At 41.1% G+C, this 21,149-nt stretch overlaps 1 protein-coding gene across 1 annotated transcript in view; it reads left to right on the top strand.

Moving 5' to 3' along the window:
- The window catches only part of MED13L (mediator complex subunit 13L), a 168,453-nt gene extending 148,588 nt beyond the window's left edge, over positions 1 to 19,865 (top strand). The window contains exons 20-31 of the mRNA XM_040416650.1: positions 1,047 to 1,212; positions 1,334 to 1,658; positions 5,627 to 5,846; positions 6,530 to 6,718; positions 6,832 to 7,055; positions 10,703 to 10,845; positions 10,954 to 11,112; positions 12,069 to 12,239; positions 12,973 to 13,121; positions 17,082 to 17,243; positions 17,402 to 17,514; positions 17,627 to 19,865. Coding sequence (XP_040272584.1) covers positions 1,047 to 1,212; positions 1,334 to 1,658; positions 5,627 to 5,846; positions 6,530 to 6,718; positions 6,832 to 7,055; positions 10,703 to 10,845; positions 10,954 to 11,112; positions 12,069 to 12,239; positions 12,973 to 13,121; positions 17,082 to 17,243; positions 17,402 to 17,514; positions 17,627 to 17,759 — 2,154 coding nt within the window. The 3' untranslated portion in view covers positions 17,760 to 19,865. The remainder of the gene's footprint in view (positions 1 to 1,046; positions 1,213 to 1,333; positions 1,659 to 5,626; positions 5,847 to 6,529; positions 6,719 to 6,831; positions 7,056 to 10,702; positions 10,846 to 10,953; positions 11,113 to 12,068; positions 12,240 to 12,972; positions 13,122 to 17,081; positions 17,244 to 17,401; positions 17,515 to 17,626) is intronic.
- Positions 19,866 to 21,149: the final 1,284 nt, after the last annotated feature.

Here is a 21,149-nt window from a genome sequence, read left to right as displayed (position 1 = left end):
GTCATCGAAGCTGCATTGATGTCAAGAGCATGCACCTTGAGAAGTATGTTCAGTGTTCACATTTTAGGGTGTAAGGACCGTTTTAAGTGGGCATAATAGGAGTGTCTTATTGCACTTGTATTACGGCTGCTAACCCAGGCCTGACTGCAGGCCAAATGAACCGAAAGCCTTAAAGGGAATCTGTCACCTAGTTTGAGCATATTAAACTGTTAACATAGCAATGTTCAATAAAGTACCTTCATTCCAGTAAGTGTCTAATTTCTTTTATTCAAGTTTTCATTTTGATCAAAAAGCAATTTTTCAAATATGCTAATTAAGCTTCAAGGTGCCCATAGGGGCGTTATTCCTCTCCTCTAGTGCCCAGTAACGCCCCCCTGCAGTGCCCAGCCGGCCTTTATTTCAAGCCCAGCACGCCTCCTCAGAAATTAATTTACTCCCACATCGGAGCCCCCTCCGCTACATCATGTAATTTATTCACCCCACGATCCTTGCGTCCTCCTTTCTTTCCCCAGAAAGGATCGGGGGGTGAATAAATTACATGACGTTAGCGGAGGGGGCGGTGCCGTTTGGCAAGGATGTGGGAGTAAATTTATTTCTGAGGAGGCCTGCTGGGCTTGGAAGAAAGGCGGGCTGGGCACTGCAGGGGGGCATTACTGGGCACTAGAGCAGAGTAATAACGCCCCTCTGGGCACCTTGAAGCTTAATTAGCATATTTGAAAAATCGCTTTTTGATCTAAATGAAAAGTTGAATAAAAGAAAGAAGACACTTACTGGAATGAAGGTACTTTATTGAACATTGCTAATGTTAACAGTTTAATATGCTCAAAATAGGTGACAGATTCCCTTTAAAGCGGACTATTTATGTGGTGCCATGTCTTTACGTTGTTTCAATTGTCATTGTATTTGTAATTTATTCCCCAAATATACATACACTGTTAAAGACAATACATAGGCCCCGGTTTTTCGGCAAAGTAACATTGCTTCTTTGTTCAAGCAAATGGTTATTTTACATTGACCATAACATTGCTTGCTTGTTGATATTACAGATGTGCCGCCTTGGACAGCACAGACCAATCTGTAAAGTTCTGTCTGATGGGATTATGAAGGTTGGCTGTTCTACAAGTGAAGGATCAAGTGAGGAATCAACCAGCGAGGATGTGGACAACCGAGCTCGGCTTCAGATGTATGCTCAGACCTGCCGGCAACACTTAGGTTGGTCATTTTTAGTTTCATTGAAGAATCAGACGGTTTTCTAATAGCAGACTCTGAACTAGTATGGAGTTTTTTTTTTCTCCCTATTCATTTATATTTTTCCTCTTGATTTCCATTTTAGCCCCATATCTGTCCTCCCTGCAACTGGACAGCAGCCTATTATTGCCTCCTAAAAGCCAAGCCAATCCAAGTGCACAGAGTACTCCGAGTCCTGCTGCACCTCCCGGGCTATCCAACCCTGCATTCAGTTCCACTCCTAATGGCACTGGAACAGCACCACAGTCATCTTCATCTTCAGTGCCTGCTGGAAGTAGCTCTGCTCCTGCAGCATTCAACCCCGGCACAGCGCAGAATTCTTCCAGTTCTGCAGATCGATCAGCAGGAAACCAGTCCACTGTAGAGGTGGAATCAAATCCACCATCCTCACAGCTAGAAACGCCTGAAAGGTAAGTGAAAATATTGCTTTTTGTAACGGCATATGGTATGTTGTCTAGTTTGATAATATAAGCGCAACTCTTTGAGAGATCTGTAGTTTAACTTTTTGAAGATTTTTTCCCTTCATTCTTTAGTAGTAGCATAAAAAGACTCTTGTAAGTCATATTTTAATATTTGGAAGTAAGCCATTATAGTCTGCAGCAATGTAAAAATGCATGCCAGGAGAGGATGGGGAAACAAACGTTGAGGACATTAACTTGCCTCATAGTGCTTAGCAATGGGGAGCAGAAGACGACAACCCAGTATGGCCCATTTACACAGGGAGAACATTTGGCCAGTTATCTTGAATGATTGTGTGTGTGAACATGCTCCCCCATGTATATATGCTGCTGATCAGATGACCAAACAAGCAATGCCCTGTATAAAAAGGGATTTGCTTTTAATCGGAGGATGAGAGATTGTAGTAGTGATTGTTTATCCTCATATAGTAGTGATGGTTTCTGCTTCTACATGTTAGTAACAAGCAGCAGAGACCAGGAACCATGAATGCTCATTCCTCATCATTGCCTAGTGATATCGGCCCTTATAAATGGTCCCATAACCATAGGAAGACCTTGACCATGTCAAGGGAAAATTGTGGAAGCTAAACCATGGGGTTGAAAAGGTCCAAAATGTGATGGTTGTAATTTAGCATTTGCCTGTTGGCAGTGAATTCCTGGTTTCCAATAAACAGCTTTTTCAAGTCCATCCCGTCCAAAGAACTAATCAAACTTTAAAGGACAGGGCGCATCATGTGACTTCAAAGCAAAGACTTTAACACGTCGACTCAGTAGGGTTAGTCTGACTTTGTCCAGTCAGTACTATTACAGACTGTGTGGAAACCTGCCCCGTTGTCAATTGGAATTGTAAGGCCCAGTTGTCAGTTTATTTACAATCTTACTTTATATAGCGTCACGATGTAGGAGAAGAAACATTCAGCGGCACTCGCCAGTGTGTTGCTTCAATGCGGTACTTTATTCCATGGTCATAGACATAGCAGGGGGCAGACAAATCTTAACCACGCATCAAACAGCGACGGCCGTTTCTCGCTACATGCGCTTCATCGGGCTGTGCGTCAGCGCGTACATTAGCGCCACCCTTTTAAACATCGGCGCTGTGTGTCGTCATAGCAATAGACAACAAAATTGCGCCTACATAAAAGGTTAGTAAGAAATATATAACGTAACATATAAAGACATAAACAGAGGTTCCATACATTTCAGTACCAGACGATACAATCGCATGTAACATGAATCTATAGGAATGAACTTAGATCATTTCTGTCGTTCAATCCAAGCTCACCTAATGCTTGGGTACACAGGATCCACCTCGCTTCCCTCTGCAGGAGGAGGCGGTGTCTATTCCCCCCCGGGGGCGGACATAATCTCTAGCCCGGTGAAAGAGATACAATCCACGTAACCTGCGTGAACACTCCTCATATGATCTATGAATCTCGGGCAACCCTTCCCTGTTTTTATGGAATTAAAGTGCTCTCTCACTCGTTCAAACATGCACCTGATCGTTTTTCCAATATGGAATCTCCCGCAGGTGCAGAGCAGTAAATAAACTACATATGTGCTCCTGCAGTTAATGAATCTTTTAATTCTATATTGGATGCCCGCAAATTCAATACACTTTTTTGGGGAATTATGTTTGCAGAGTGAACAACTGCCACATCGAAAATTGCCCTTTGGTACACTATTTCTAAGCCAATTATTTCCTTTAATAGGATGAAACCTGCTTCTCACAAGTCTATCCTTGATCGTATGGCTCCTTCTAAAGAATACAAGGGGCTTCTGTTCAGTGAGCTCGCTCAGGGTTGCATCCCTCCTCAAAATGTCCCAATTCTTGAAAATTACTGAACGAATACGTTCTGCCATGGGGCTGTATTTGAAAGAGAATGCAAACCTGGCGCCTCTATTTTTGTCTTTCTTCTGTTTGCTTCTATAACCACTATTGATAAGCAGATCGTTCTGAGAGAAACCCTCCTCTACTCTCTTCATATCTTTATTTAGCAACTCTTCTGGATAGCCTCTCTCTACCAATCGCTGCTTTAACTCTAATGCCTGTCTATGGTAGCCATCATCCCTACTGTTTATTCTCCTCAATCTAATAAATTGGCCGTATGGTATGGCTTTTTTCACGTTTCGTGAATGGAAGCTGTCGTGGTGGAGCAAGGAGTTGGTCGACGTGGGTTTACGAAAGCCCTCCGTGACCAACTCGTCGTCCTGAACCAAGACAGCCACATCAAGAAACTCCAATCTTGTACCTCCAAAATTGAGGGTAAATGTCATTTGCATTTAAATATTTCACAAAATCACTGCATTCAGTCTCTGTACCTTCCCATACTATGAATACATCATCCACAAAACGTAAATATGTTTTCAACTGGGATAAAAACGTATTCATAGAGTAAACAAATCTGTCTTCTAATCTGGCAAGATACATATTTGCGAATGTACAGGAGACGGGGGTCCCCATAGCCGTACCCAACTTTTGCTTATACCACTCATTTCCGAACTGGAACACATTGGTTAGGATAAATTCAAGTGCTTCACCAATGAAATCACAGAAAATGTGGCTCTTTCCCAAATTAGTTACGATGTCAAGGACCGCCTCCACACCCGCACCATGTGGGATGCGGGTGTAGAGGCTTTCCACATCGAGGGATACCAACTGGTACCCATCCTGCCACTGCAGTTCTTTCAAAGCCAACACTTTACAATCGGGGGGTTCATATACAAAAACAGTCATAAATAACATCGCAGCAAACGGGTCAACAATTAAAACAAGAGGAATGAGAGCCCTGCTCGCAAGAGTTTACAATCTATGAGGAGATGGGGGTGACACAGAAGGTAACATGTGCTTGATTTGTACAATGGTTCCAGCCATCTTAACACAATAGGGGAATAGATATAAAGCTGCATGAGCCGATATCTGTAATGCTTCTGAGTGCATGTGGTGTGGTGGATACTGATGGAGGATGGATCAGGTTCAGAAGAATGATGCTGAATGGGGGTGGGTGGGGGGTGCGATAAATGGATGAGAGTTAGATCAAGGAATGTGATAGGCCAACCTAAAAAGATGCGTTATGAAGTAACCTAATTGCTTGGGGTAAGGCGTTCCAGAGAACTGTTGCTGCTCGGGAGAAGTCTTAGAGAGGTTCGGATCAAGGACTCATTCATACGCCCATTGTTTGGCCGTGCCCGTATTGCAGCCTGCAAACACTTGAATGGGTCCGCTATCCAGAAGGTCGGTGCGGAACAGAGGCACAGAACCCCACGGAAGCACTACGTGGTGTGTCCGTGGGGGTTTCTGTCTGTGCCACCGCACCACAAAATAATAGAACATGTTCTATTTTTTAGCGGTGCAGACGGATCATGGACCCGTTCAAGTTGAATGGGATAGTGCCCATGCCGCAAATTGCGCCCCCCAATGCACGGAACAGCCGAACAACGGCCGTGTCAATGAGCTCTAAGGTGGATGTGAGTCGTAAGTCATTGGCTGAATGGAGAGCATGTGTAGGATGGTAGACTGAGTTTGGGGAAGGAGATGTAGGGCGGTACAGCACTGTGAAGAGCTTTGTGGGTGAGAATAAGGACTTTAAGTTGAACTTGTACTGTGTGGGCAGCCAAGGAAAGCCGGGGGCACGAGTCTCATTAGACTCCTCTCCCTCACAGCGTGCCCCAGCACTCCAATGTTCGCCCTGTCGGTACTTTAACAGCAAGGGCAACATAGTAGAGGTGACTGGCACCCTTTAACAACTGATCCCATCCCTGGGATAGGTAATCAAAATCTCATCATGGGGGTCAGACGCCCAGCACCCCCACCTTCACAATTCCATCCATTGTGTAGTGCATTGAGCTTATAACTACTTCTCCCAGAGAATACCTGTACTTGTAATTCATGTTTCTCCGGTCTTCTTTTTATGCATTAACAGTACAACAGAAAGAGATAAAATTGGGATCCCAACAGTGGCAGAGTCAGCTGCAAGCGTCACTTTATCCCCAACTGTTGTCATCTACATGGTGGACCCTTTTACATATACTTCAGATGATGACTCTCATACAGGAAACTTCTGGCTGCTGGGTCTGATTCGGTGTTTTACAGATATGCTGGAAATTTTACCAGAACCACTTCGTGCTGCCTGTATCCTGCAGGTAAGTGATCTTTTAAAATTTCAGGCTCTGTTAGTTGTTGTGTGTTCAAAATGAGATTTCTGCAGCTTCATTTATTAGTCACTCAAGGCTACGGTACCTGCTGTCCTGTTCATCTGTTCAAAGTCTTCTCCAGCTTCACCCTGATTTTGCTCCTTCCGGCTGGATTAAAAAAAAAATCTTTAATTTTCTTTGTATATGACGCTCTTAACCCCTTCTCGCACCTTCACCTAACTGTACATCCCAGCTGCACAAGGAGTGTATGGAGAAGGCTCACAACTTCCCCTCCCCTTATAATAGTGGGAACATTAGCTCCCAGGTTACGTTACTTATATACATTTAGATTGTGTGTAGGTTGCTGTGATATCACCTATTGTGAATGGTGAATCCTGTGTTATCTACGTATAGGTGATATCGGTCACTAGAAATCCTTTTTCGATAATTGCCTGCAAATGCACCATTCGTGGTCAGTATGAAAAACTATAGGTTCTCATTTTATTTTATTTTATTTTTATTACAGTGACATGGAACAATAAAAATAACCACCAAAATTATTTTAAAAAATGTTTAACATAAAAACTTGATTTAAATATTGTACTGATGGCACATTCCAATTTGACTTTGTTTTGTCTGTGGCTTTAAATGTTGGTTTTAATGTGATTTTAATATGTTTTCTCCTCTTAAAGGTGGTGCCTTGTCGGTATCTACTGCAGACGGTTAATGATGAGACAGTGTCCTACATCCAGCACTTGAAGTCTTTAGCGTTCTCTGTATACTGCCAGTGTCGTCGGCCGGTCGCCTCCCAGATTCCCATCAAGCCACTTACTGGCTTTGGTCCAGCAGCTGTCCTTAATACAGTATTTAAGAGCTCCGAGGTAATGGAAATAGTGTCACACTATTGGAAATATGGCTTTAATCTTTTAGTCTTTCCATAGGTTATCTCCTCGGTAACTTGCTTAATCCCCTTTCTTTCATTTTTTTCCTGCAGCATCCAATTCCAGGGCAGTTATACTCGCCACCATTTCTGCTTGCCCCCACGAAAGAAAAGCAGACAGAACCAGGAGAACCATTTGGTGAGGCTGGGCAGAAGTACAATGTGTTATTCGTAGGATATTGCCTGTCTCATGACCAGCGCTGGCTCCTGGCATCTTGCACTGACTTACAGGGAGAGCTACTGGAAACCTGTGTAGTGAATATCCATGTGCCCAATAGGTAAGAAACTTAGTTGTGCCCTGCACGGGTTTTGGGTTGTATTAAATAGTGAGAATTACCAGTATACTCCAGAATTAGGCCTCATGCACACACCCGTGTCCACGTTGTGGTCTGCAAACCACAGATCCACAAAATAAGGATACCTTCAATATGGAATCTGTGTTTTTCTCACTTCCTTCACTAGAAATTACTGTTCTTTTCTGCAATACAGACAATAGGACCTATTCTATAATTTGCGTAACGGACATGCGGATGTAGACTTATTTTTATTTTATTTTTATTTTTTCGGACCCATAGAAATAAATGGGTCTATGTCCAATCTGCTACAAACGCGGATCGGACACAGATACAAAATACGGTCATGTGCATGAGGGCTGGGAAAATATTTTTGAGATATGTACTAGATTGTTCTGAAAACAGACACTTGGAATTCTACATTGGAAGGATAGTTGAGACCCGCTCTTTTACTTTTGTAGCACTGCAATTTTTGCTTGAGTATTTAGCAGAAATTCCTGCAGCATAATGTGGGGAAAGCTCCACTCTCCTAGTAGCCAAAACAGCACACAAACATTTTGCCATTTATCTAATAGGAGCCATTAAAGAATGCAAGAATCAAAAAGCCTGAACATATGTCGGCACCCTAAAGATGCCACCGATTACCTGCTGAACTACTGAAACGCTCGTTCATTGGGTAATAGGATCATCATTTGCAGGCAGCAGATCGTGCCGTCTAAATATCACTCTGCTGCCGACAAACATTTATTTTGTATGGGGACGAGCAATGACATTAGTGATCATTCCTACCCATACTGTGGAGAAGATTACTACATGTCGTTGCAGCTTTCTCCTTCACTGATGAGCAGATGATTGCCTTGAAGGAACACTTCCTTCCCGAAAATCATCTGCTCAATTGAGCAGTGTAAAGGGGCCTTTAGTGTACATCATGGAACAGGCGTGGGATTTTTGTATTGCAAGTGCTGAATCAGTTAAGGCAGTACTAATCTATCAGCAGTAGTTTACAATTTTACTATGTGGAAATCCCCTCCTTCCCAGACAAGCAAATTAAGGCTACATTCACATCTCCATTAAGGAGATCTGGCGCAAATGTCGGCTGACGGCCAGACACAAGAATGTTGCATGTAAGGTTTTTTTGTTCGGCTGAAACCCAGCATTTATGCCGGAAAATGGCCAGATCACCGCCGGACCACATTGCAGTTAATGGGGATCAGACCGTGAACATTCTGCCAGATCTTCTAACGGAGATGTGAACTAGACCCAAGAGGTAAAAGACTGCTGGATACCACTGGGAAGTGAGTTTGCTGCATATTTACAGGAAAGTTTTTTTTAGTTTTTTCATAATTCCACAGCCACTTGGTCGCGGACCTGTAAAGGAAAGATGACTTGTCAACTTCCCTGCGCCGGATCCCCGCTCTTTCTCCTTTTAGGCTCTGATGCTTTGCTAGGCTCCTTCGATGTCAGCATCTGGTTTGACATTGTTGCAGCCAATCAGTGGGACCAGCATTCCTTACATGGTGACCAATGGTCACATGATGTAAGAGGATTCCCCCTTCCCCACACAATTTTCTCACCCCTTTAAGGGTTAAACAGACTAGTAATCAGACCAACTATCCAGGAAAAGCATTTGTAAAAATGGTAATAATGTCATCGCCGGCACCTGTGTAAAAGGTGGCGGTGATCACCTAATGAACAAGCAAACACTTGTTCATCGTGTGAGCCTGTCGTTCTGCTGGCACCAAAAATCATCGTTCCTGTGCAGCTGTCTAAACAAAGATCTACTGCCCAGGAACAGTAATTATCTATGGGGACAAGCTCTAGCCATTGCTTGTCCATATACATTGGTGGTGATTGTTGCATGTAAATGCAGCCTTCATCCCTCTAATTGCCTGACAAATCGGTCTGTGTAAAAGGACCTTTACTCTAGAGATCAGGCTCTTAAAAGTTGAGACTCACAATGGTGACAAATAGAGATGAGCGAATTTCATATTTTGAAATTCGTTCACGCTTCGTTTACTGGTAAAAGGTGAATTGCGTTATGGATTCCGTTATCACGGACTATAGTGCAATTCTATGATGGAACGCATAACGGAATACCTTTAGAGACATTCCATTATTCATTCCGTCATAATAGAAGTCTATGGGCTGCTTAACGGATCCGTCCCGTTTTTGTTATGGAGCCCATAGACTTCTATTATGACGGAATGCCTCTAAAGGCATTCCGTTATGTATTCCGTCATAGAATTGCGTTATAATCCGTGGAAATGGAACGCAATTCACCTTTTACCAGTAAACGAATCGCAAACGAATTTCAGAACCGGAAATTTGCTAATCTCTAGTGACAAATCTAAAATGTGAAATTTCGCCTTTTTATTTTTTTTATTTGTTTAGTATTTGCACTGATTCTATTTGAACAAATGTATTACATTAGGCTACTTCTGCGCTCTCCCTTTCTGCTATTGATATCCGTCATAGGCTCTCAGTAGTAGGGGGGGGGGGGGGGGGGGGGGGGGGGGGACGCTTTCATTGTCAGTGGGGACAAAACTGAAGGAAACGGAATGCAGTTCACCAAAATGCATTCCGTTCGTTTGGCTGCTTCCCCATGGTGGACATAATAATGCTACAAGCAGCATTTTTCTGTCGGCAATGTGATGCGGAGCAAGACGGATCAGTCATGACACACATTGTAAGTCAATGGTGGCGGATCCGTTTTCTCAGACACAAAAGAAAACTGATCCATCGCCCATTGACTTTCAATGCTTTTAGAGACTGATCCGTCTTGGCTATTTCAGAGATAATACAACCGGATCCGTACAGAATGATGGATCCAGCAACAACGCTATTTATCAGTGCACCTGTAAACACTGACAGTGATATGAAGTAGTCCTGACTACTGTGGGACCTACTCAGCCGGCAAACGTAGTGCGGCTTTGCACCCATTCTAATGAATAGTCACCCTCGTAATACATGGTTGCACACACTCTTCCAAAAGGGAAACTGTTCTTTGTTAACTGCTCTCCCCTTAGGGGTCCTGAGCAGGTGATAGGACATGCATACAAGTGTTTTCCAGTAGGGATATCCCCTTAAAATCTAGCTATCATGATTATAATTCTGTTAGTAGATTACATTCAAACATGTAAAAGTTGGGGTGTCATTGATCACTTTGATATCCCCTGCCCGGTGCATACTTCTACTACTACTTATAAATTGAGCACATTTTTTGGTAGTTCGTCCTCCTAGATTAAAATCGTGAGCTCATAGCTGGCGTAGACTAGAGTCATCATTTACACCACAAAACTGGCATAAATGATGATAAATGTTATTGGTCAGATGGCCCACCCCCACCATGCCCCTTTTTTGGCAAGTGATGATGGTGGCTTAAAAACTCCACTTGCACCTAGGTTTAGGTGCAGCAGCGTTTAAAAAGTCGCCAAACTGTGGATGGATGAGGAAATGCAAGCAAATGCTTGTAGCTGTGTCATAACAGTCCCCATTCAAGTATAGGGGTGAGTAGCCCATCAGACTCTGTCCATTGTGTTATATACTTGTATATGCTTATATTTTGCTTTCTTTGCTACCTATAACAGACTTTGATTGCTGTTATGATAAAGATAATGTCTCTCATTTCTCAGGTTCAGAAGAAGCAAAGTATCAGCACGGAAAATTGGATTACAGAAGTTGTGGGAGTGGTGTGTGGGACTAATGCAGATGACCTCTTTGCCCTGGAGGGTTGTTATTGGACGCCTGGGAAGACTGGGCCATGGCGAGCTAAAAGGTACATAGCTAAAAAAATATCCAAAGGAGCTCTTTTTAAAAATCAATGAAAGTCGGAATCTGATTGGTTGCTATGGGCTTTTCTTTTTATATTTGCTGTGTGTTGCAGACTGGAGTATTTTGCTGGGAGAATGCTCACTACAGAACATTAGCCGTCAGCTAAAAGAAGCCTGCAGAATGTGTGGTATATCTGCTGCAGACTCGCCATCGATTCTTAGTGCCTGCCTCGTAGCAATGGAGCCACAAGGATCATTTCATGTGATGCCAGGTAAATGTGAAGAGCCCTTTACGGTATTGGTAAAAAAAAAAAAAAAAAAAAAAAAAAACATATTGCTGTCAAATCCTTGGGTTTATGCATCTCGTGTAGTATTCTTCAGCAGAACCGCCATGTAGAATCTGGCTGCTGTGATATAACTTTAGCCTGACTGATACTACTAGGGATGAGCGAATTTCATATTTAGAAGTTAGTGTGCGGGTTTGTGTTGTGGTATTTACTGAACTGCGTTATTAATTCTGTTACCACGGACCATAACGCAATTCCATGACTGCATTCCGTTATTCATTCTGTCATAATAGAAGTCTATGGTCTGCATAACTGAGCTGTCCGGTTTACGTTATGCTGGAGCCCAGTCCTGCATAACGTAAACCCGACTGATCCGTTATGCAGGCCATAAACTTCTATTATGACTGAATGCCTCTAAAGGCATTCCGTTATGGTCTGTGATAACGGAATCAATAACTCAATTCAGTAACTACCACAACGTGTACGCAAACTTCAAAATATGAAATTTGCTCATCCCTAGATACCACCTCCTATGTATGTAGAAAGTACTGTAAGAGGTTACTTTGCAGTAGTACATCAAATGGTTTCAGAGTTTAAAAAAAATTCTTTCTCGCTGCGCTATGGTCCTCCCAACTATGGTATCCTGGCTGCAGTGGTGACATACTGTGTACTGCTGAGGCCAGTGAGCACAGCTCTGAAAGAAGCAGGGGAGGAGGAGAAGTGTCTATTTATTTGTTATCTTTTACTGTGAATTACCAATTCTGACAGTGCCTTTAATCATGTTATTATGCTTGAGGAGTATTACTTTTATTACACTTTAATTTTTAAATAACCTTTTTTAAAGCGGCTTTTTTTTTTCTTTTTTCTTTTTTTTTTTTTTAAGCATGTTTGGTAGCCATTGGTCTGCTAGTGATAATCCAATGTTAAATATTCCACTACAGATGCAGTTACCATGGGATCTGTCTTTGGTCGCAGCACAGCCTTGAATCTGCAGACCTCTCAGCTCAGCACCCCACAAGATGCATCTTGCACCCACATCTTAGTATTTCCTACTTCAGCTACAACCCAGGTTGCTCCTAGTCATTATCCACATGAAGATGGTTTTAATAATGGTGAGTAGCTGTGAGAAATCATGTTGACATTGTCTTCTTGACACAAGGGGTGGAGTGATCATTTCTTCTACATCATTCTGTCTAGTTTTAGACATACTGGAAATACATGCCAGCTACCTAGTGATGCCCTGCCCATATATCATGCCCCTAAGATCAGTTACCACAAACAGTGCCAGGTATTTTAGGGTTGAATGCCAATTCGCCTACTCTATCAGATGTGAGATCTGTTCTATTTTAGCAGTTTCCCGATTGCAGTGCCAAATATGTCACAATATTAAAACTTTTTTTTTTGTTTTTTTCCCCCCTTTTATAATGTATTCTTGCTCCTTTTCACAGTTATTACATTGCAGATTACTTATGTGACTCTTATGATTCTGTTTTGAGGCAGTGGCTGATATGCTTTATTGGATTACCCAGCTACTGTTTTTCATTTGCCCTTCAAAGCAGTTTGCTGAATTAGCCATTAAACATTTGTGAATAGTTCATTATATGTCTCACTAGTGTTGTACATAACCATTAATGGTCCCTTTCTGCTATTAATTGTTGCCATCAAGGAGGGGTGACCATTAACCTGTGTTTGCCGTTAATGTGTAGCATTCATTATACTGATGGGGCAACTACCATTCATTACTGTGTGTTAGCTTGTAGCTTTGTTTTCCAATAAGACACATTTTATATGGACATCCATCTGCTTAAATATCTTGTTCTAAATGATGGTGAACTGTTATTTCAGATGATATGTTTGATCTGCCATTCCCGGACATGCCTGACATGGAAAATGATCTAGGAATTTTAATCCAAGGGAATCTACATTCTCCTCCGAACTCCTCCCCAGGATCTCCAACGGGCATTGGAGGTGGATCACACTTCCAACATAGTCGGGTACGTAGGGGTTAACCAGCATTTATAGAATTGATGCGTCTTTTAGCTATACATTTTATAAATTAAAGACGACCGGTCACCTCTCCTGACGTGTATGTTAACTACTTGTGTTTTATTTGTAATAATTCTAGAGCACCAATTCTTATGACTGTCGTGCCATTCCTCTATTATTCCTTCTAGAAGTTATAAATGGTCCATGTGGGTATTACCAGTTTTGGGGGTGGGGGGGGGGGGGGGGGGGGGTGCGGGGTGTCCCTGCAAAGTCTGACACTATCCAATCAGTGCTGCCTGAGTCAGACTGTGCTGAGACACACCCACAACTGGTAACAACCATACGGACCTTTTATTGTAGACAGCTAGCAATTCATTCATAAATTCTAGAAGTAATAATAAAGAAATGGTACAACATAGAGTCACAGGAAAAGGTGGAATGCAAGTAGTTACTAACACAGACATGTCGGTAGAGGTGACAGCTCCTCTTCAAGAGACTCATGTGTAAATGCTTTGAAAATGTTTGAGCACCATAAGCAGACACAGAATAGCAAGCCTAAACATTAGTGGTAATTTCCCATTAAACTGGAAAGTAAAGTGCTAATTCTCCTGTGACTCTTATCTGCACGGCACTGTGGATTATAGGTTTACCTCAGGGCAATGAGCAATAGATTATATGCCGTCGCTTTAGTTACCACAGGAAGGTAGCTAATGTGTGTGTGTTTTTTGTTTGATCGTGTTACCAAGGTTTTAATTTTCGGGACTTGGGGCCCTTTTACATGGGCCGATAGAGTTGGCAGTGATTAGGGATGAGGAAGTGAATTGCCGAGCATTGCTCGTTCAGCTACAGTTATGGTACGAGCATGCAGGTTTCTACCTGCAGTTTTGGAAGCCAAAACCTGGAGCAAATTCAAAAAAGAGGAGTTTTATCTGTCCTTTATGCTTTCTCTCCTTTTATGATCTGCTCTTGATTTTGGCTTCCAAACTGCAAGCAGAAACCTGACCATGTGACCGTACCCTTACACGCATCATGATCGATGTATAATGATGATCGATTGTTACTAAGATTGTTCATTCCCATGCAGATTGTTTGTTGACATCACATTTATACAGTATGATGTGCTGCCACCAAAACATGGGTTTGTGGTGCCTTCATGAAAGATGTGATCACCCAACAAATAAGCGATTTGTTAATCGGGTGATCAGTGTTACATTTGTATAGGCGAGTTATCGGGAACAAGTCTTTGCTTGTATGTTTATTGCAGATTCCCCATTAATTACCCTGGTCGTCATCAGTGTAAAATGGCTGTTAGTCTTGTCTGATAGTAGACGATCAATAAATGGATACGTAAATGGGTATTCCCATCTCAACATTTATGGCCTATCACTAGGGTATGCCACAAATGTTAGATAAGTGCAGGTCCTACCTCTGCTACCTGCTGCTGTGTCCAGAACGGCGCCTCACTTGGCTATTTTCGGAAGTCCTATAGCAGTGAATAAAGACACACATTGAGGGCCCTCTTCTTGAGATAGGAGAGAGTCTCAACGATGGGACCTGGACCTTTTGGACACTTGTGGCATATATGGGTGATATGCCATAAATGTTGAGAATGAGACAGCCCCTTTAAGCCATTGCCTGATATTGCAGGTTATGTGGTCACTACAAGACTGCCTATAAATAAATAGTAGTGGGGCACTCCCAATAGTATTGGGATTTTATTAAATGTAAGATAAAATTCAGATAATGATTGGTACAATTGTATAGATAGGTTAATAAAACAAATATTGTACTCAAAATAAATAGCAGCAATGATAGAAAGTGTGTGTGTGTGTGTGTGTGTATAATATATATTTATATTAAAACCACATACACGCGTGTTCATGATAAAATATACATCCAATTGGTCAGTTTCAATCTCTAGAACCAGCAGTCTACCAGACCTCTGATAATTTGAAATATTCACGATGCAACAATCGACCAGAATGTTAATGTTCAGTGGCCACTGATGAAGGGGTCATCTTTCTAAACCCCGAAACGCGTTTGGTATTACCCCTATCTCCAAGAAACGCACATCGACCGATTGAGGAGGCATGGACGCTATTGCTAGAAATACCGAACCGCTTAAGACAACTTTCGCTGCACGGACGAAACCCTGTTTTATCGCGGGGTCACGTGTTTTCGAAGGATTGGCGCGGAATTCAAACAAAAGCAACAGCCCTTGAGACCAGAACCCTGATTTCTACAGAAGGTATACCGTGTCGAGGGCAACGAAGTCCATTGAAGACCTCCCGGTAAGATCGTGCTAGTTTCCTTCAAAAAAAAAAAAGAGATCGCACTTTGTGGAGTATACAGCGAGACGCCGATGTTTGCATCAAGTGAGCGGGATGCCGCTCTATATGTTACCAGCTTTTACCTGTGCTTGAAATCGATAAGTATCTGGTATACTGCTTTGGCGCTTGGAAGAACTTTTTGTCATTATCATATTGCGAACTTTTTATTATCGAATATTTATACCATCGAACATTTCACATCAACAGTCTGGTCGATTGTTGCATCGCGAATATTTCAAATTATCAGAGGTCTGGTAGACTGCTGGTTCTAGAGATTGAAACTGACCAATTGGATGTATATTTTATCATGAACACGCGTGTATGTGGTTTTAATATATATATATATATATATATATATATATATATTATACACAGTACAGACCAAAAGTTTGAACACACCTCATTCAAAGAGTTTTCTTTATTTTCATGACTATGAAAATTGTAGATTCACACTGAAGGCATCAAAACTATGAATTAACACATGTGGAATTATATACATAACAAACAAGTGTGAAACAACTGAAAATGTCATATTCTAGGTTCTTCAAAGTAGCCACCTTTTGCTTTGATTACTGCTTTGCACACTCTTGGCATTCTCTTGATGAGCTTCAAGAGGTAGTCCCCTGAAATGGTTTTCACTTAACAGGTGTGCCCTGTCAGGTTTAATAAGTGGGATTTCTTGCCTTATAAATGGGGTTGGGACCATCAGTTGCGTTGAGGAGAAGTCAGGTGGATACACAGCTGATAGTCCTACTGAATAGACTGTTAGAATTTGTATTATGGCAAGAAAAAAGCAGCTAAGTAAAGAAAAACGAGTGGCCATCATTACTTTAAGAAATGAAGGTGAGTCAGTCAGCCGAAAAATTGGGAAAACTTTGAAATTAAGGGCTATTTGACCATGAAGGAGAGTGATGGGGTGCTGCGCCAGATGACCTGGCCTCCACAGTCACCGGACCTGAACCCAATCAAGATGGTTTGGGGTGAGCTGGACCGCAGAGTGAAGGCAAAAGGGCCAACAAGTGCTAAGCATCTCTGGGAACTCCTTCAAGACTGTTGGAAGACCATTTCAGGGGACTACCTCTTGAAGCTCATCAAGAGAATGCCAAGAGTGTGCAAAGCAGTAATCAAAGCAAAAGGTTGCTACTTTGAAGAACCTAGAATATGACATATTTTCAGTTGTTTCACACTTGTTTGTTATGTATATAACTCCACATGTGTTAATTAATAGTTTTGATGCCTTCATAGTCATGAAAATAAAGAAAACTCTTTGAATGAGAAGGTGTGTCCAAACTTTTGGTCTGTACTGTATATATCCACTTTCTATCATTGCTGCTATTTATTTTGAGTACAATATTTGTTTTTTTAACCTATCTATACAATTGTACAAATCATTATCTGAATTTTATCTTACATTTAATAAAATCCCAATACTATAAGGAGTGCCCCACTACTATTTATTTATTACTTATTTTTGATTTGTCAGACTAGGTGTTGTCTGCCAGTGGAAGCACCTCTAAGCGATTCCCCATCACTCGAGTGCGACATAATTCCGTATTCATAAGACTGCCTATGTTTTTATTTTATTTCATTTTATGGTTTGCTTTTTCTTTTTGCTTACTTTTGTTCTTTGTATTGTAGAGTCAAGGAGAGAGGCTTCTTTCTAGGGAAACACCAGAAGAACTGAAGCAACAGCCTTTGGCTCTTGGTTACTATGTCTCCACAGCCAAAGCAGAAAACCTGCCTGAATGGTTTTGGTCATCATGCCCACAAGCGCAAAACCAGTGTCCCTTATTTTTAAAGGTAAAAACTCAATCTGTGTTTTCTAGTTTAAACCTGTGAATATGTGCCACGAAAAGAAAGTAAAAAAAAAAAAGACTGAAATAAAATGTCATAGCTCAGTATGAAAGATTTTTCCATGTGTCTTCGTAAAGGTAACTAGTTTGTTTACCGATCCACAGGCTTCACTACATCATCATATTTCTATATCTCAAAACGATGACCTACTACCTGCGCGCACTTCACAACGTGTTCCTCATCCTTTGGATTCCAAAACAACATCAGATGTTCTTAGGTAAGTTTACAGCTTCAGCAGAATAAGGATTGCCTGCTGTTCAGTTGGCCTTTTGTATTTTATGTGTATTCATTGAAAGCCATCTTCAGTTTTTTTGTTTTTTGTTTTTTAGGTTTGTGCTTGAGCAGTACAATGCCCTCTCTTGGTTGACGTGTAACCCAGCTACTCAGGATCGAACGTCATGCCTACCTGTTCACTTCACGGTGCTCACGCAAATGTATAACATGGTCATGGACATTCTCTGAGTACTTTCATCCTACCTTGACCAACATCCAGAGTCCCCTGTAGTTTCCGTGTTTAAAGTCTCTGCTGTTGGACCTGTTGCATGGAGGAAATGCACTTCATCAGGAACACTTGTTTCTGTGCAACACAAAATATACACTAAGAAATACTAGTGCAAACAAATTATTCTCCTGAGAGAAACGAATACATGGGCAGGCTACGTATGCCTGCAAGCTAATAAATGGAAGGCAATCCAGCAATAGATCAAAGTAGTCTACAGCTTTGATAAGAAACAATACAGTAGCGTACACCACTGGGGAAACCCCGACCAATATATAGAAGTCTTTCTTGCATCATGTTCCGCTCAGTTATTGTATCAGCTTCACAAAGCACTTCTATGCCACTAACTCAGCTCGCTCTTTTTTTTGTAGCCCAGACCAGGCCATGAGTATTACTGTTTCATATTTGCTTTACTTTGATTCAAGCCCATTGTGCTACATTTGATGTCTGGTTGCATTCTGACCTTAAGAAAAGTTGTTTTTGTGCCAAACCTCTCAGTATTCCTCATTCAGTTTATAATGATTCTGTATATGCGGTAGCCAAAGCGAATGCCTCCTAGTCACTATTTCAGTGTTGATACCGTGTCAGAAGCGGATCCTCTTCTGTTCTCCATAGAAGTGACAATCAGCAATATTTTCCTAATGGTGTGAATTACATTCCACGGGCCTTGTATTTGAAAACTGGTTTGAAACCTAAACCAGTTTTGTGGTCTCAATGTTTTGGATATGTAGTAGATCCAATGCCCATCTCTTATACCTAATGGCTATTACCAGCTATGGCTCTTTCCAGCCATCCATTGCAATTTCCACTTGCAGCGTGCTGTTGCTGTTGTATTTTTTATTTTTAAGCAAACCCTATCCATGATCCAAGTAACATGCACATTTGTATCCTTTTTCCCAATGACAGTCGCATGAAGATTTACGTGAAGGCCTAAAAACAAAACAAAAAAATGCCAATTTTGAAGGCAACCAGCTTGGTATTTTTGAGGTGCTAGGGAGCAGTATCTGTATTGCAGTCAGTTGCTCTTTAAGATTTGTGATTTCTATTTTTGCGGTTTCTGCAGATTGTGCTGCAGATCGATATATCATGAAGATACATATCGCCTCCAATTAAACAGTATTAGGCGAAGCTATATGTAGACTTGACAACAGGGCAGAATGACCTTCCTGCTGATTCAGGTTGTCCCATCTGTGGAGGTCCAGTTGTATTTTAATGCATCCTGGTCATGGGAGGCAAAGGCCATGTGATATCTCTTGAACAAGTCAACAACTTCGTCAGCTTGCCAAAAACCGAACTCCTAGCTGAAGTGGTTTACTGAATGGAGAAGCTGACACAATACTGGAGGTTTCATGTACCTTGCATAAGAAAGCAATCCACACATCAAGTCCTTTCTTTATAAGACTGAGCTCAGTGGCAATCCAATACAAAGCATGACACATACAGGCAGCTCTTTTCTCAAATCCATATATCCTTTCTAGATATTTATGTGTTATTTTTGTTCATCATTTACTATTTAAAGAAGTATTTGGTTTTAGCATGGAGAAAGGCGAGTTAAATGGCTGTTTTATTTAAACTCCGACACCGAACAAGTCAAAGGATGTCATTTGCACATCAACAGACATCTACTCTACTTTTCATTGGAAATGTTATTCTAAATTTCTGACAGTTTCAGACGTGTAAAGTTTTTGCCAGTTCTGGAAGGGAAAAAAAAAAAAATCTGATCTGTGACAAAGATTAAAGAATAATGTATTTGTATATAGAAATATATATCACTTTTTTTAAAAAAAATTGTAAAAGTTGTACATTTCTCAATGAACTAATTTTTAAAGCATTTACTGGCTGTGTTTTTCCATTTTATATATAAAATATATAAATATATATAAATAATATTATATATACACACATTTACAAATATCTATAAATAGCCGTAAAAACTGAATATGGGAAATGAAGCCCTGCCAGAAACCCATGGAAGGAGGAAAGTTTCAAACAAGATTTTAATCCCACCTCTGGTACCTCACATTCAGAAAAAAAAAAAAAAAAAAAAAAACTTTGATACAAAAAAAAAACAGTGGAAAAAAATAAACAAAAGTTGAGTTAAAGGTAATTCAATATAAATGTGCTTCATATATACCTTGTGAACAAAAGGTCTATACTTTTACACACTTTTTTTTAGATGAATAAATTATTGATTTATTGATATCGGACTTGAGAATTCCTTTATTGCGTTGCATCATAGTGATTATAATTGGCTGATGAATGTTTTGGAGGAAATTCTGGTCGATGTTGCTCTTTGACCTTTTCACTTTCCCTTAATCCCTTATTGCTACTGTAGTAAAAGTGACCAAACAATGGCCTGATATTTTTTTTGGAAGGGGAAGGACTTTTGAAAACCAGAAAATGTTCACCGTCTATAGGCACTTCACTAATACATTTATGAGCTTATTAGAATATCAAACCATGTTGAATCTAAAACGGCTCCCACTCTTCTAGATCTTGGAGAGAGTCTGTGCCAATTTGTACTCATTTAGCCAAAAGAGCATTTGTGAGGTGAGACACCGATGGTGGTTGAGAAGGTTTGGCTTGCAGTTGAGATACAAGTTCATCTCAAGGGTGTTAAACAGCGTTGAGATCAAAAATGTGTTGAGGAGGAACTGAAGTGTCTGCACAAACTAATCAGATTGTGTCTTTATGGACTTTGCTTTGTACACAGGGGGGTGCAATCATGCTGGATCAGCTTTCCTCAAACTGGAGAAGCATAAATTTTATAATATATATATATATATATATATATATATATATATATACACAATGTGTATTCTGTAACTTTTAACAACTAGCCCTCGTTGGAAAGAAGATCAAAACCTGAAAGACAGCCCTATACTTATATCCTTCCTTCACCAAAGGCACAATGTATTGCGGTAGGTAACATTCACTACCAAACCCAGATTTGGCTATCAGACTGCCAGGCTATGAACGTGGCTCAATACTTGCTAGAGCTCTCCAGAGTCCAGTGACCGTGTGCTTTACATCACTCCATCTTGCATCACACATGGTGATCTTTGACTTCTGTCACGGGTGGCAGCCACTTCTGGGATCACGTGCGTCACAATGCAAATCGAAGTCAAACAAATTGACTTTGGTACGAATTTCAGGATAAATTTGATTTGCCGCGAAGCCAAATTTCCTTGGGCTCCATGGTAAAGAATCCATTTTCCCTGGGAAAAAAACATACCTCATCCATATGTGTGCAAAGAGGCTGTTGCGGCCTTCTTGATTGAAGAGACCACGCAAAATCTTGTGCGGGGTGACACATGATGTCACCGCGCCTGGCCTGCGTGATGATGTGTGGT

Source organism: Bufo bufo, chromosome 2 (assembly GCF_905171765.1).
Source record: "Bufo bufo chromosome 2, aBufBuf1.1, whole genome shotgun sequence".
Lineage (NCBI taxonomy): Eukaryota > Metazoa > Chordata > Amphibia > Anura > Bufonidae > Bufo > Bufo bufo.
Note: the sequence above shows the minus strand (reverse complement) of the source record. Positions and strands in the feature narration are given on the sequence as shown.